Here is a 15,946-nt window from a genome sequence, read left to right as displayed (position 1 = left end):
AAGTTCATGGTTCATGTATTGCTGAAGCCTGGCTTGGAGAATCTGATTCTTTACATACATTTAAATGGCACTGACTTTCCGTATGCATGTAATATCTTTAAACATTTTTAATTAAAGAAAAGAAACCCCAAATGTGAAAGGCTATAAGTGGATGATGGAGCAGAAATGAAACTGAAGAGCATAGAGAAGGAAGAGGCGAGCAAAGGCGGGAGATGACATCTTGGACGTGGGGATGTTGGCCTCAGTTTCTCTTCTTCTGTCTGGATCCTGGTTCTGCTTCTAGGTGCTGGAGCCCCACCAGCATGCCCAGGATTGAGATACTTGCCACCGTGAGGGATGCCATGATGCCAATCGTGGGAGCCACGGTCCCAGATACAAACAACTCGGAGAGGAAGTGTCCCAATGTGAGGAAGAAGGCCCACAGCGTGATGCAGTAGAGCTCTTTGCTGCGAATGTCGATGGCGCAGAGGCAGCGAACCACTGACGAGAGCAGTGTCCAGGTTCCATAGGTCCGAGCTTGGAGGCCATTCCCCAGGTCTGGCTTGCCGGTCTAGAGCTTTTCATAGAGGAAGGTGTGGTCTCGGAAGCTCTGTAAGTGAGTTCCCCGCAGCTAGGATGGATATCATCACCAGCCAGCTTCGTAACACATTCAGGAATCGGCTCATGGCTCCCCTCCAACCTGAGAGGGCTTTTTGCCCGGCGACAGCACTCTCAGCACAGCAGCAGCAGCAAAGGAACTCTAGCCTTTATTTTAAAACATTAGTTTTAAAGAGGGTCAACAGTGTTTAGTTGAATATCATTGTGTTTCTCTCAATACCAACTTACTGTAAGATCATTACTTATAATAATTTGTACTCATTATTAGTATTATACACACACACACACATATATCAGTTCAGTTGCTCAGTTGTGTCCTACTCTGCGACCCCATGGACTGCAGCATGCCACGCTTCCCTGTCCATCACCAACTCCCAAAGCTTGCCCAAACTCATGTCCATCAAGTTGATGATGCCATCCAACCATCTCATCCATTCACCCCCTTCTCCTCCTGCCTTCAATCTTTCCCAGCATTAGGGTCTTCGCATCAGGAGAAGCATCAGCATCAGTCCTTCCAATGAATACTCAGGACTGATTTCCTTTAGGATTGACTGGTTTAATATGTTAGTGTAAATTACTTTGGATTTGTTTCTACTTCATATTTCAATTAAGACCTTATGTTGATTTAAAGGGCTTCCCTGGTGACTCAGATGGTAAAGAATCTGCCTGCAATGCAGGAAACCTGGGTATGATCCCTGGGTTGGGAAAAAAACTACATATAGTAGTTTATATTATTTCTGAATTTCATTCATAGAAAGGAGTTTTCAGCATATTTGTTAGAAAAAGTTTGTGCTAGTCTGGGGAGATTGAGAGTTTCTGCTGTAGCAGTGCTAATTTCCTCTTTCTAAAGAGATCCAGTGCAAGTGAGCTTCTGCACTTCCCAGTGTCCCCCTTCATTACTTTTGAAACAAATTCAGCTTCTCAAATAGCTGAATGATAATTCTCTTTAACTAATATGAGTTATTTTGGTTGTTCCTTAGTTCTTATGTGAGCTACCAAAATAATGGATATTTTTTCATCTACTTTATCCCTTCTTTTTAAACTTACCTCTGCCAGCCTTATGCATGGGAGGATGCTTGCTTGCAAACCTCCAAGTACAAGATTTTGTTTTTCTATTGAAAATTATTTGTAGTGAAGTTTTTTTCTGGCTGTGGTTCTTATTTTGGAAAACTCTTTTCACAGGCTCAAAATGGCAAGGCCATCTTTTAGTTATTGTTCCCAAGAAATGGTTTTCAACCACTAGATTGCTTTCTGCACATGGGTTTCTTTTTTATTTCCTGGTACGAGACAATTCTGGTTGCTTCAGGAGAAAAGCTTGACTGCATGACAGGTGGGTGTTCTGTGAAGAGTTCCTGTTTTCTGGATGGACCCAGAGCCGATGTGCGGGACCGCCTGGGAGCATCCTACATGGAGCACACAGAGGGCAAGACTGTGGCCGGTGGGGTGTTTTCTCCGTCTACTTTTAAGAGAACAGGGTTTGCAGCAGCATCAGCAGTATCTAACCAGGGCAGCCAGGGAACCAGAGTCCAGGGGAAGCTTTACTGGGGCAGACAAGCACTGGCTGTGGGCTGCAGACTGTGGCACAGCAGACACTAAGAAAGCCATCGAAGCCCATGTCACTCCGTCCAAGGATCAGCATCGTGAGTGGCACTTGGGAACTTATTAAGATGCACAGTCCTCATTCCTGACCCATGGATCCAAATCGAGGTGTGGACAAGATCCTGATGTAACTCCTGTGCACATTATGGCTTGAGGAGCACTGCAGCTCTAATCAGACCACAGCACAGACACTGCTCCCTCCAGGAAGTCTTCCTGGTGCTCCTTTCAATACCCCAGCTCTCTGTCACCTGGGTCTCCTCTGTGTCCTCACTGGCCTTGTTGCTGCAGGTCTGCATGTCCCTTCCTCAGTGCTAACCCAGGCCATTCTGTGCTCACCTTGCAGATGACCTGATTCAGAGCATATTCTAATCAGAAGGCCCACTGGGCCAGTGAACCAATGAATGGGCAGGTGATCAATGAGACAAAAATAACAGCCTGAAATTCATGGAAGGCTAGGTGTTTATTTTTGCTGCTTCTCAGACAAGCTCCTCAAGGTAAAAACAAAACACGCAGTTTCAATAGCATAGATTTTAAACGTTCAACCTCATACCATGGCATTTCAGGTTTCCAGAGCATTTTGGTTCAGGCACTTTTGTACCCAGAGGCACAGAGAATTTCCCAGGCGGGAAGGGAGTGACTTATTCTCATGGGGGTGCTGTTGTCAGCTGCCTGGTGAGGTACGGAAGAGCAGCAGATGACACCAGGTCAAGGCCAAACACACAGCCCACCCTGCCTTTCATGAGCAGGTTGTCCAGCTGGGGTGTGCTCAGGTCCTCTGCTGCACCTGCCCCCCTGAGGAGCACCTGTAGCAGAAGGTGGGCAGGGAAGGGGAGGGAGCGTATTCGACTTGGCTCTGTGTCAGCATCTTTGGTGTAAGGAAACATCCCAGGCCCAGGGAGGGCCGGAGGAACAGGGCAGCTAATACTGAGTGGGGCTGACAATCCTTGGTGAGTCCCAGCTGCCCATGTTCTCCCTGCTTCCTGTCAGCAAGAAACTGATGGGCATTTTTGTCAAGCAAATGCTGAAATCTCTGCTTCGCCCACCGCCTTTCCAGTGAGCTTCTCTGAGGCCAAGGCTGCCGCTCCATCAGGGCCCATCTGGGAGGCAAGCTCACGCCGCTCGGCTCTCGAGCAGCAGACAGAAACATCCGCAGGAAGTAGGCAGTTCTGTCTGCACTGCTTTCCCTCCATCAGTCCCTGGCCTAATGAGATATGCTTGCACTTGGCTCCTTTTTTTTTTTTTCCTTTTTACTCAAGGACCCTAATGCGCTCCACAGACATGACTCATGCAGTCTCCATGGGGAGGCAGGAGCATTTCTTCTGTGGCACTCCTGGGTCAGCTTTTGCCAGCTGACTCTCTTTATTTCATGAGATGGTTAGCTAATATCACCAACTCATGGATGTGAATCTGAACAAACTCTGGGAGATAGTGAAGGACAGGGGAGCCTGGAGAGCTGCAGTCCACAGGGTCGCAAAGAGTCAGACTTTGTGATAGAACAACACGATGCCCCCTGGCCTGGGCGACCTAAGAATATAAGCATGACCAACGTCCCCTTTCAGGGTACATCTCACTGATGTCTTCCAGCAGACCGCGCCGCTTTGCGTTCAGAGATGACACATCATCCCGATGCTGCCAGGGGCTGGGGGCTTAGCTGAGAACAGCTGTTTCTCTCCACAGGGGAAATAAAAAGTTTCAGTATGAATCAGTGAGGGACAGCATACAATCCAAGGACACATGGCCTGTGGCCTCTCTTGTGCTTTGGGGCAGCAGTGTTTCCCGTTTGTGGTTTTGGTGGAAAAGCTTCCCACCTTACCCCCCACAGCTATTTTGAAACATAACCCTGCATTAGGAAGAACTTGGAGCCAGTGTAGCTTTGGGGTGTTCAGAAGGCAGGTTCTCTGCCTGGCGGCAGCAGGAAATTTGAAAAGTCCCCAGCGTTCTTCCACAGGACAATTCAGTGAGGACTATCCATCCTTCAGCCCTCTGGCTGGGGCCCCGAGAAAAGCAGGCATTGTTTTCCCCTCCCCCTTGAACCAACTTTTAGAGGGTCTGCTCTCGGGGAGACGTTCAAACTAATGATTTACAAGGTGAGAAGGCACAGTGGTTTAAAGAACAGTCATCACCAACTTAAAGAAAGAAAAAAAGTACACTTGTTCTCAAGACAGGGTTCATTAGTGGCTCCGATAAGGAGGTGATTTCACACTCCCACAGGAGGACCAATTTGCAGCTGGCGGGGTGATTTCTAACTTTTAGGAAAAAAAATCTCCCCAGCTCAGGGAGGATTAGGGGTAGCAGCCTCAGCCCCAATTGTTCCCCCTTCCCACCTCCTAACCTGGCAAAGGATGAACCTTCAGGTGGTTCCCTGGGCACAGACCTGGGCTCACCCCCAGTGCCCTCAACCCCGCCTGGCCTCCTGCTGCAGCCAAAGGAAGGGCGGCACTCTGCTCCCTTGTGACTGGTCAGCCCTGTGCACCTGGATTGGGCTCCAGGCCGAGCTCTTGTCTGCCCTGCTACCCGAGAGCCTCAGCTCTGCAAACGCCTAGGGAAAGTAGCAAAATGGGCAGGGGGCAGGGGCGCGCACACATGGATGCAATCATCAAAGTACCAGCCTCTCATTGCCTTTTCTGTGCCAAGTTTGCTCAGCTCTCCGCAGATGTTGCAAGTGTGAGCTGCCCTTCTCCTAACATCTGGCACTGGCTTTGAAATCTACAGGTTGAAATCTCAGGGACTCAACTTTTGAGCTAATAAGTGTAATTGTAAATCCTGTTATCTATATGAAATACATGTGGACATATATATATATATATATATATATATATATCACACACAAGCATGTCATTTTGAATATTACTGCACACACATCCCAGGAATCCAGACCTCGGCCCACCAACTTGTGTGTAATTCTGCTGTCCTGCATGATCGAGAAGTCCTGGCAAACTCCGGGCACTGTCCTGCCTGTGTCTGGTTCCCCGGAGCTGGGTGCAGGCCTGTCACACGTGGCTTGTCTTCTGGGCCAGGGCGTGGTCCACTGGCAGTGTGAACCTGACGGAGCCATCCTTCTCCCAGCCCCTCCGGATCTTGGTGAGTCTGCGGCTGACGCACGGCAGGAGAAATAGGCCTTTGGCCAGGATGATAACACAGGGCACCAGCAGGGTGAGGGTGAAGGTGGGGGGCAGGAAGAACTTGTAGCGGCTCTCCTCGAAGGCACGGGTCCAGCCATAGGTGAGCGTGTGCAGGGTGCTCAGTACCAGAGCCACAAAGCCCAGAGTGGACTGCGGGGGAAAAGAAGGCTGCAGTAAGGGTGAGGATGGACATAGCGATCCCGCCAATGACAGGGGAAAGAAGCAGGGTGGCTTTAGTGGGGCTCTGGGTTCAAATCCCAGCACCATCACTCACTCTCTACATGATCTTATTACTACCCAAACTCTCTGAACCTCAGTTTTCCCAACAGAAAAACAGGAACAATGCTTATATGCCAATGTGTGTAAGAATTGATTGATTCATAAGGATTCAATAAAACAACAATGCTTTTCCCCAAACTGTATTATTCATACCTCTAGTGGCTGCCAAAGGACTTAAAATGGAATTAAATTCAAAGAAGTTTAAAAACACGTTAGTAGTTTTGTGTATATATTCATGCATATAGAGTAATAAGTGTCTGCTAGCATATCAAAATCATAATTTCACAGATAATATTTGGCATAAAGCCAAGAAAAAAACAAGTAGATTTTAAGTTGATTTAAAGATAAACACAGGGACTTCCCTGGTGGTCCAGTGGTTAAGAATCTGCCTTGCAATGCAGGGGACGCTGGCTCCATCCCTGGTTGGGGAACTGAGATACCACATGCTATTGGGTGCTGCTGCTGCTAAGTTGCTTCAGTCGTGTCCAACTCTGTGTAACCCCATAGACAGCAGCCCACCAGGCTCCTCCATCCCTGGGATTCTCCAGGCAAGAACACTGGAGTGGGTTGCCATTTCCTTCTCCAATGCATGAAAGTGAAAAGTGAAAGTGAAGTTGCTCAGTTGTGTCCGGCTCTTTGAGACCCCATGGACTGTAGCCTACCAGGCTCCTCCGTCCGTGGGATTTTCCAAGCAAGAGTACTGGAGTGGGTTGCCATTGCCTTCTCCGGCTGTTGGGTGGGGTATGGCCCAAAAAAAGAAAAGATAAAACACAATGCAAAAAGTTCCCTCGGCACCAACAGTGAAGATGGCTCTCAGGGGCCTCTAGGCTAGGTGTCTTCACGCTGTATACAAAGCCCATAGCACCACAGAGATGCTGCCTGTGGGTACTGGTCCCTTACTTCCTGCCCGTGCTCTGAGCTACAAACACCCTGGGTACAAACCCTACCAGGATTACTCTCCTGCCTGGAAGGAGATTAGTGATGCTAAGGAGATCAAGATCATCACAAATCTGAATGGACACAGTCCAGGCCATCTTACAGCAGAGCATCCCACCCTTGAGCCAGGTGTGGGCTTTTGTGGGTCACTTCCAGCCACGAGCAGCTCATCACCCCAAGTGCTATACAAACACGACTTTCTATGGGGACCACAATGTGAAAATAGCCAAGAAGTACTGATCTATAACTCCAGCCTCTGGGAATCTTTTTGCAGGCAGGGTTTCTAGCAAACTACAAATGACGTCTTCCAGATTTACTGTTGGTGCTAGCCTCAACTGGCACTGTGACCCTCGGCAAGTCACTTCATTAGCCTCAGGGAAAAGGAAGTGATAAAAAAGCTGAAGTCAGAATTGTGGGGAAAGCGCTGTACTGATGCAGCATTCTGCAGCCCCCAGACCTGGCAGGCAACAGTGCAGAGCAGAGGGCACCTAGGGTTAGGGCTTTGTAGAGGTTGGGGAGGGGGTACAGGGCACTGAGAGAGTCCTGGTGGGAGAGACCTGTGTGCCCTGCATAAGGAATATGCAATGACCCATCAAGCAATGAACACACATGCATTTTCTCTAAGGACACACCTCATGGTACCTGAGGGTGCTTTTTACAGGTTGGTTTTGAGCTTTCCACGGAGAAGCTGCAATTGGCCTCCTGGATCTCCTTCCGGCCCAGCTTGTCAGCATCAATCCAGGGGCTTGGCTGAGAGATGCTGTCTTGTTTTCACTCCCCTCAGACACAGCTCTAAGTGGGTCTGATTTTACTACCGTACCTCATGCTTACTCCTCACTAGCATGGGTGGTGCTTTGCTTATACCCGCCCCGGTGTAAACCCAGGACGGTGAACCTCAGTAACTGGTTCAGTAGAATTGCCTGTAATGCTTTTACTAAAAATAGTAATAATAAATATTTTCTAATGGCTGTACATACAAGTTCATAAATAGGTTCACAAATATAACATTTTAACCCTAAGTAAAATACTAGCTGGGTTCGCCTTGTGGCTCAGTGGTAAAGAACCCACTTGCCAGTGCAGGAGATGTGGGTTCGATCCTGACTGGGGAAGATCCCACAAGCCTCAGAGCAACTCTGCTCATGCCCAGCAATTACTGAGCCTGTATTCTGGAGCCCAGGAGCCGCAACTACCGACCTCGATCCCTGGGTCGGGAAGATTCCCCTGGAGAAGGAAATGGCAACCCACTCCAGTATTCTTGCCTGGGAAAATCCCATGGACAGAGGAGCCTGGCGGACTACAGTCCATGAGGTTGCAAAGAGTTGGATATGACTTAGTGACTGAACAAGAAAAAAAATACTAGCTGCCAAAAGATCTGGTCTCTATCCTTCCTTAGCCATCTCTGGTCCTTCTTGGCTTTGTGACCACCTCAAGGATCTTTTTATCACATCCTTAACAACTTCTTGGCTCAGTACAGCCTGTTGGGAAAGGCCATGGTTGGCTCTGTGCTACCCACAGCTACTTCAGGTATCTTATGAAAATGGTTGGCCCCCAAATGGGAGGCTTCTTGACTGTGAGTCACATGTAACCAGAGTCACTTCCAGACCCGTCAAGAATTCCAAATCTCCTAGCAACTTCTGAACCAGAGTAACTTTTTCTAAGTTCTAATCTATTGATAATGAAGACTCGGGTTAAAGAAGTTCCCAGCATTGAGAAAATATTTGGGATTAATATCCAGGATATATAGAGAACTCTTAAACTCAACAACAACAAAAACAAACCTGATTCAAAAATAGGTAAAGGACTTGAATAGAAATTTCTCCAAAGAAGATATAGAAATGGTCAGTAAACACATGAAGAGATGCCCAACATCAGGAAAATATAAATCAAAACCACTCCACATCCATTAGGAGGGCTACTATTAAAAACAAAGCAAAACAAGAAAAGTGTTGGTGAGGATGTGGAGAAATTGGAGCACTTGCTGCTAGTGGGAGTGGAAAAAGTGTGGCTACAACAGAAGATGGTATGGTGATTCCCCAGTGAATTAAAAAACAGTCACCACGTGCTTTGGCAATTCCACTTCTGGTATATATCCCAAGTAACTGAAAGTAGGGTCTTAAAGAGTGCTAACTATAAGCACAGAGTCCTCATCTGACCACAGAGTAATTCTCCATCAGGAATAAATCTTCAACTAGCCTTCCAACCACCCCCCTATTTCCCAAACAACTTTCAAGGCCCAAACTACTGCTCTCCTTACTCAGATGAATTTACTGGGTTTTGCTGAGATGGCTGGGATGTGCCTTTTCATAGCCGGAGACTGTGTTTTCAAATCTGGCTGCATAGTAACATCACTTGGGGAGCTTGGGGAACATCTTAATGCCCAAGCGCCGGTCCTAGGAATTCAGATTAAATTGGTTTGGGATGGGGCTGAGACATTGGTAGTTTTTACAAGTTCAGCAATGATGCTGTTTGCAGACAGGACTGCTGCTGCTGCTGCTGCTAAGTTGCTACAGTCGTGTCCGACTCTGTGCAACCCCATAGACGGTAGCCCACCAGGCTCTGCCATCCCTGGGATTCATCCAGGGAACACTGGAGTGGGTTGCCATTTCCTTCTCCAATGCATGAAAGTAAAAAGTGAAAGTGAAGTTACCAGGTGTCTGACTCTTAGCGACCCCATGGACTGGGGCTTACCAGGCTCCTCCACCCATGGGATTTTCCAGGCAAGTGTACTGGAGTGGGTTGCCATTGCCTTCTCTGGCAGACAGGACTAAGAATCACCAATTTGGGAGATTCTCCTCACCTGAGACTTTCTAGCTTCAGGCTGAGACATCTTCGTGGCCCCTCTGCTCAGGCTGTTTGATGAGGGTGGACTCAGTCCTTTCTGTTGCTTCGACAAAGACCCACGCATGGCCTGAATGGGCTCACACTCTGCACTGTGATACCTTCCCAGATGCTACAGCAGTGAGAACCCACCCTGGCCCAGGAACGAGTCCTGGCAGCCCCAGTGAGGCCTAAACACCTCCCGTGGTGACATGTCCTGGGGCTCCAGTGTTTTGCCCATGCTCTCCACTGTCCCTGGCCCTGATCTGGAGAGTGATGGACTGTGCTGGGCAAATGAGACATGCCCTGGGAGGCAATAAGGACCTGCTCCCAAAACAAGACATGCCCCGGGAGACAATAAAGATCTGCTCCCGTTCAGACGTCCTCTTCCCTTCACCATCCAGGATCCCATGGTGACGGGTGGCAGGAGGCCCCAGCCTTGGGCTGATGGCTCACAGAGAGGGCTGACAGCCAAAGACCAGCCAGTGACAAAGGGCTTTTTGACTTTCCAATCCCAACAAGAAGCCTGGATGACTCCAGCAAGTTTGTTTCCCTAAAACTCACTCTCCTTGGGAACAATTTAAAAATCTCAGAACAGCCAAAGGGAGGCATGCTTGGGGTAATTAATGACCCCCACAACAAGCTAAGGCCATTTCTGTTATATGTAGGCTTGTTAGTGAGAAAGAAACCACCGGTTGTTGCTGGCTCCTGCCGGTGCTCAGCTACTGTGGTGGGAAGGGGCTTTGGACCATTGCTTACAAGGCTGGGATCAAAGCAGGCCTCTGCTACTATTTCAGGCAAGTGGCTAGAGTGGGCAAGGCCACAGGCAGCTCCTGTAACTATGGAGCAGAACTGAGGTGCTAAGAACTGAACCCTAATTTCTCTTCAAATTGAGCTGCACTGACCTGGGTATTCTGCAATCTGACAATGTTTAACTGGCTTCATTAGGAGCAGTTGGCACAGCCCAAAACAACAGCAACAAAAACACCCAGACAAACAAAACCCCAAATTAAAAACTTTGAAAACAGCCTCAGGAACGTAAGCACAGGTCAACTTGTTGAATCAACACACTGTTTTGATGGCTTGAAGGCATCAAGATGGAGAAGGCAATGGCAACCCACTCCAGTACTCTTGCCTGGAAAATCCCATGGACGGGAAAGCCTGGTAGGCTGCAGTCCATGGGGTCGCTAAGAGTCGGACACGACTGAGCTACTTCACTTTCACTTTTCACTTTCATGCATTGGAGAAGGAAATGGCAACCCACTCTATTGTTTTTGCCTGGAGAATCCCAGGGATGGGGGAGCCTGGTGGGCTGCCGTCTATGGGGCTGCACAGAGTCGGACACGACTGAAGTGACTTAGCAGCAGCAGCTCAGTAAATCATTGCAGACCCAGGGGTCAGGCCAGGCGCACTGGGAACCACATTTTCTCCACAGTCAGTTTCTACGCCCTGGTGACCTGCTGCGGTCTTTCTTGGCTGGGGAAGGAAAGGCAGTCAGGGTACTCCTCGTTCTAGAGCAGTGCTTACCTTACGGAGAAGCTCACCTCAGAAAGTATACAGCCACCCCTGGGTGCACGTGTCATGCACTACACACGTCCTCAACACAGGAGGCGGACACAGACAAGTCAGGCCACAGTCAGGATGCTCGGAGAGGCTAAGAAACTGTCTAGTGGGGCAGGGCTGGTCAGTAGTGGTCTTGGGACTGAAACCCAGGTCTGCTGGCTCCGCCATCTCAGAGACTGTCACACACCGCATGGCACGCACTTAAGTCACTCAAAGAGCTTATAAAGACAGATTCTAGAGCCAACCCCTAGATCAGGGTAGTCCTGGGTATCTGCACTTCTCCAAGAGCTCTGTGACGTCTAACTTTTTGATGTCAGCTCACCATAAGAATCGCATTTTCATTACCACCCAGGCAGGACACAATGATGTCTATACACATATGTATAACTACTGATACAACTGAAAAAGAGGTGTCTGTGCTCAGAACATGTAAAGTGCCCTGACATTTTGGGAGACACTCTACTCTATTTGAAAAGCTTGTTGTAGCCCCAAAATTGATTTCATGACCCATCAATGAGTGTCCACTGCAGTTTGCAAACCCTGCCTTGGACTGTTCTAAGGCCCTCAGGGGAGTCTTTTGGCCTCCCCTGAGCGCTGAGTGACTCAAGAGTTCAGTCTCTTGCTGCTTTCTGCTGGGCTCAGAAATGGGCAACTGGTCGCTTAGTGATCAGGGAAATGCGGCCACATGCCCTAAGAATAATGGCAAATCACTTTGTATTTGTGTTTTACACATAATCTTGCACAATGAGTTGCAGCACCTCTGGAGGGAATTCACTCCACTTCACACGCGTGTAAGGTAAGGCTTAGGGAGTGCACATGATCTGCCCGTGGTTCCAGAGCTGCAACAAGTCTGTTCCTGCCCCATGTCGGCACTCTTGGAGATAAAGCATTTGAGGACAGAATGTGGGCACTGGATTTCCACAAGTAAAACCCTGCCTTTCCACCCCTCTCTTGGCCTTCCACCCCCCTCTTCCTGCAGCATCAGCAGGATTTTCCTATTTGTATTTCAACTCTTCAGTATGTAAAGCAGAGAGGCTGCTGAGGTCCCTGTCAGCTTTTGCTAACAAAACCAAATCCCCCGGCTTTCTCTGGCAGCAGGAGCCGGGGCTTGTAATCTATGGCTGCTTAAGGAAGCAACTTTCTGGTGAGGGGAGCAAACTGCAGTCTGTTTTAATTGTGGATAAACCATGCACCCTGGCAGACTCCAGGCAGGACCTGGAAAATCCCAGATTTGTGTGTTTGACACATGAGGATTAGTGGCAGATAAATAAGATTCTTTCTTCCCCTCTTTTGCCAGCATGTAGTCAGGCCTGAGCATTCCTCCAGAGACCTTCCAAGATGAGCAGAGCCAGTGAGAGTCAGAAACTGACATAAAACACCACAACTCTGTCTCGTTCTAGGGTGTGCACGTGTCCCCAGTTAGGAACAATAAATTGGGATTATATAAGAGTACCACACCACTGGTGTCCCTGCTGGAATCTCATGCTGTGTCCTTGCTGCACAGAGAAGATATGCAACAGATGTTTGTTGGCAGTGGGGGTGGAAGTGATAGCTGTTCCCTGCCCTGATACCACGTCGATGGTAGAACCCAGTATTAGTCAGCACTCATCACTGGAGTGGGTGAGTTAGTGTGTCAGTACCGGGGGGTTGACCACGTGCTCTGTATAGAGAACAGTGGGCGATGCCAGAGGAATGCAAATGTCCCTTCCCAGTTGTCCTTAAAATTAAAACATGGGTATGCCTGGCTTTAGAGGACAAAATAGCAACTCACTCCAGCGTTCTTGCCTGGGAAATCCCACAGGCACAGGAGCCTGGGAGGGCTACAGTCCATAGGGTCACAAAGAGTCAGACACGACTGAGCAACCGGACATGCACACATGCATGCCTGGCTTGTTCACAGGTCTAGCACAATGCTGGGTGCAGAGTATGCATTCAATAAACAGTGAATAAATGCATGAAGAACCTTTGCCACTAGTAGCAGCTTCCTAAGTGTGTTCTGTAGAGTGTAGATAGCTGTTATGTGGGTGGTGGTGGTGGGGGAAGTGGGGTAGGGAGGGTGCTACGACTCAAATAAGTCAGCTGAACAAGATTTGCTTGTGGCAGACATTAATTTGATGTGCCAAAGTGCATTGTGACTAACTCAGGGGGCAGCAGCTCTTTTCCCAAATGTATTTGACCCCACATGTCCTTTTGCATAGGAGTGGTGTCCTTTGGGAAATGCTGTGGTTTATTTCCTATAAATTGGAGGCCCTCATGCCCACCTCCCATCCACGCTGCATGAATCAAGAGGTCAAAGGGAATAACAGGGTCCGGTTGATCTGAGGGTGCTGGGTGGCCACTAGATTCACTCAAGGGCTCACTGACTGCCTAGCCAGATCAGCGACATGTCCAGTGACTCCACGTTACAGGATTTTGTTTCAGAAGCCCAAGAATTATAGAAACTGAGAACGTGTAGTCCAGGGTTCAGTGTTCTGCCATCTGATTTTTTCACGTGCCTAAATCTGGCTTCCCCAGATGTTGTGAGGATGAGCTGGTCCCAGGCAGCCCCTTTCTCAGGAGACCTGGGTGAGCCTGCCAGGCTCCTGGGACAGTGGACTGAGAGGTTCTGTTGCACAGATTATGAAAGCCCAGGCAGCATGTGGATGGGAAGGCACCTGCATGGGAGAGGCAGGGCCCAGGCTACCTTACCTGGACAAAGCTGAACTCCCTCCAGTTGAGTGAATTCGCAATGGATGGCAATGAGGTGACAGCCAGCAGGGACAGCATGCCAAGGGCCAGCACTCCCAGGGACAGGTAGATCTCCATCCGCCACACTTCCTCCTCGTTCCAGATGTGACTCTTATTGGTCAAGACCTGGTATAGAAGGAAGGAAAACCATGAACACTGTGGCCAAGGTCGATGCCCTGGGATTTGGGCCAGTGAGGAGTTTGGGATGGGAGAAACACAGGAACAACCAACATTTCTACTTTCCACCTCATGTAATGTGTGTCTAGCTCTGTTTGAAGCGCTTTTCAAGTATCAGCTCACCTGATCCTTAGACCGACCCTGTGAGAGAGAGTTCATTACTGTCCCCATTTTTCAGATGAGGGAAATGAGGCACAGAGAACAAGTTACCTCGCCGTGGTCACACACACCTCAGGAGATGGCAGAGCTGAGACTAGGAGCCAGGCAGCGGGCTCTGAAGACATGGCTCCCTCCCCACGCCTTTCACAATTGGCCTGGGGCCAGTCAACCAGAGCAGCCACATGACCCAAGAGTAAGGAGCAGAGAATTTGATAAGACACAAAGAACCTCCAAACATGGCCATCTCTCAAGGTTTTCGGGTGCCCAAGTCCCCCAGAGGAGGGAGGAGCTCTCCAAGCTCAGAATCCCATCAGCTAGGTGGGCTGCTGCCCCTGCTGCCCACCTCCCCTCCCAGCCTGTCTCACCTTTGACCCATGGTCCCCCAAGCTGCCCCCATCACTGGTTCATATTCCAGACACACACGGACACCAAACCCCTCAACATTTCCTAACTAGCCCCCAGCTCCCATCTTCCCACCCAGCTCCTCATTTCTGTCTGAGGAATACAGCTTTGACTCAACTGTGGAGCCCCATATGAGGTCACAAGTGTGAGGCCTTTGATGCAGAGCCCAGATCCAAGGTCACCTCTGGAACTGTCGGAGCCTCATTGTAACCATTGCCAAAACCGCCCTGATCCTTACTGGCCAGACTCCTGACTCCAAATTAGGCAAAAATGCCCCTCCTCCCAAACCTTCCCCCCTGGTACTCACCCTATTGCGCCCAAACCAGTCACCTAATGCCACCCTTCAAGCAGAAATTTTCTTTGTCTTGAGGCCATAAAAATTGGCTACCAACCCATGTAAAGCATCAGCTCTCCCTTGAGCTGGCCAGCTGTTCTAACAGCGTCCCGTCAGCTCTCCCTGGTCTGTCAGGAGGTTGGCCTACTGTGCTCACAGCCCTCACATTACCTCAACTCTTTGTTCTTAATAAGCTCACTCCCATCTGAAATGCTCTGTGTCTGGAAGTTCTTTTCCAACCTGCACTCAGAATGCCAGGACATCAAGCACTGCTACACAGCAGAGGCCAAGATCCACTCACCAAGCAGGCCCATGAGCACTTAAGAAGCACCTACTGTGCCAACATCTGTTGGATCATCAAGAAAGCAAGAGAGTTCCAGAAAAACATCTATTTCTGCTTTATTGACTACGCCAAAGCCTTTGACTGTGTGGATCACAACAAATTGGAAAATTCTTCAAGAGATGGGGAATACCAGACCACCTGACCTGCCTCCTGAGAAATCTGTATGCATGTCAAGCAGCAAGAGTTAGAACTGTACATAGAACAATATTGGTTCCAAATCAGGAAAGAAGTACGTCGAGGCTGTATATTGTCACCCTGCTTACTTAACTTATATGTAGAGTACATCATGAGAAATGCCAGGCTGGATGAAGCATAAGTTGGAATCAAGATTGCCAGGAGAAATATCAATAACCTCAGATATGCAGATGGCACCATCCTTATGGCAGAAAGTGAATAAGAATTAAAGAGCCTCTTGATGAAAGTGAAAGAGGAGAGTGAAAAAGCTGGCTTAAAGCTCAATATTCAGAAAACCAAGATCATGGCCTCTGGTCCCATCTCTTCATGGCAAATAGATGGAGAAACAATGGAAACAGTGACAAAACTTTATTTTCTTGGGCTCCAAAATCACTGTAGATGGTGATTGCAGCCATGAAATTAAAAGACGCTTGCTCCTTGGAAGAAAGGCTATGATCAACCTAGACAGCATATTAAAAAGTGGAGACAGTACATTGCCAATAAACGTCCATCTAGTCAAAGCTATGGTTTTTCCAGTAGTCATGTATGGATGTGAGAGTTCGACCATAAAGAAGGCTGAGCGCTGAAGAATTGATGCTTTCGTACTGTGGTGTTGGAAAAGACTCTTGAGAGTCCCTTGGACTGCAAGGAGATCCAATCAGCCAATTCTAAAGGAAATCAGTATTGAATATTCATTGGAAGGACTGATGCTGAAGC

The 15,946-nt window shown here is 48.7% G+C and overlaps 1 protein-coding gene and 1 pseudogene across 1 annotated transcript in view; both read right to left on the bottom strand.

The window, feature by feature from the left end:
- Window positions 1–241: 241 nt before the first annotated feature.
- LOC128043847 (ergosterol biosynthetic protein 28 homolog) lies at window positions 242–665 on the bottom strand (annotated as a pseudogene).
- A 1,978-nt stretch (window positions 666–2,643) lies between these two features.
- Window positions 2,644–15,946, bottom strand: part of STEAP3 (STEAP3 metalloreductase) — a 46,723-nt gene continuing 33,420 nt past the window's right edge. The window contains exons 4-5 of the mRNA XM_052656625.1: window positions 13,602–13,766; window positions 2,644–5,468 (exon numbers count right to left, since the gene is read on the bottom strand). Coding sequence (XP_052512585.1) covers window positions 5,187–5,468; window positions 13,602–13,766 — 447 coding nt within the window. The 3' untranslated portion in view covers window positions 2,644–5,186. The remainder of the gene's footprint in view (window positions 5,469–13,601; window positions 13,767–15,946) is intronic.

Source organism: Budorcas taxicolor, chromosome 2 (assembly GCF_023091745.1).
Source record: "Budorcas taxicolor isolate Tak-1 chromosome 2, Takin1.1, whole genome shotgun sequence".
Lineage (NCBI taxonomy): Eukaryota > Metazoa > Chordata > Mammalia > Artiodactyla > Bovidae > Budorcas > Budorcas taxicolor.
This window is presented reverse-complemented; position numbering and strand designations above follow the sequence as displayed.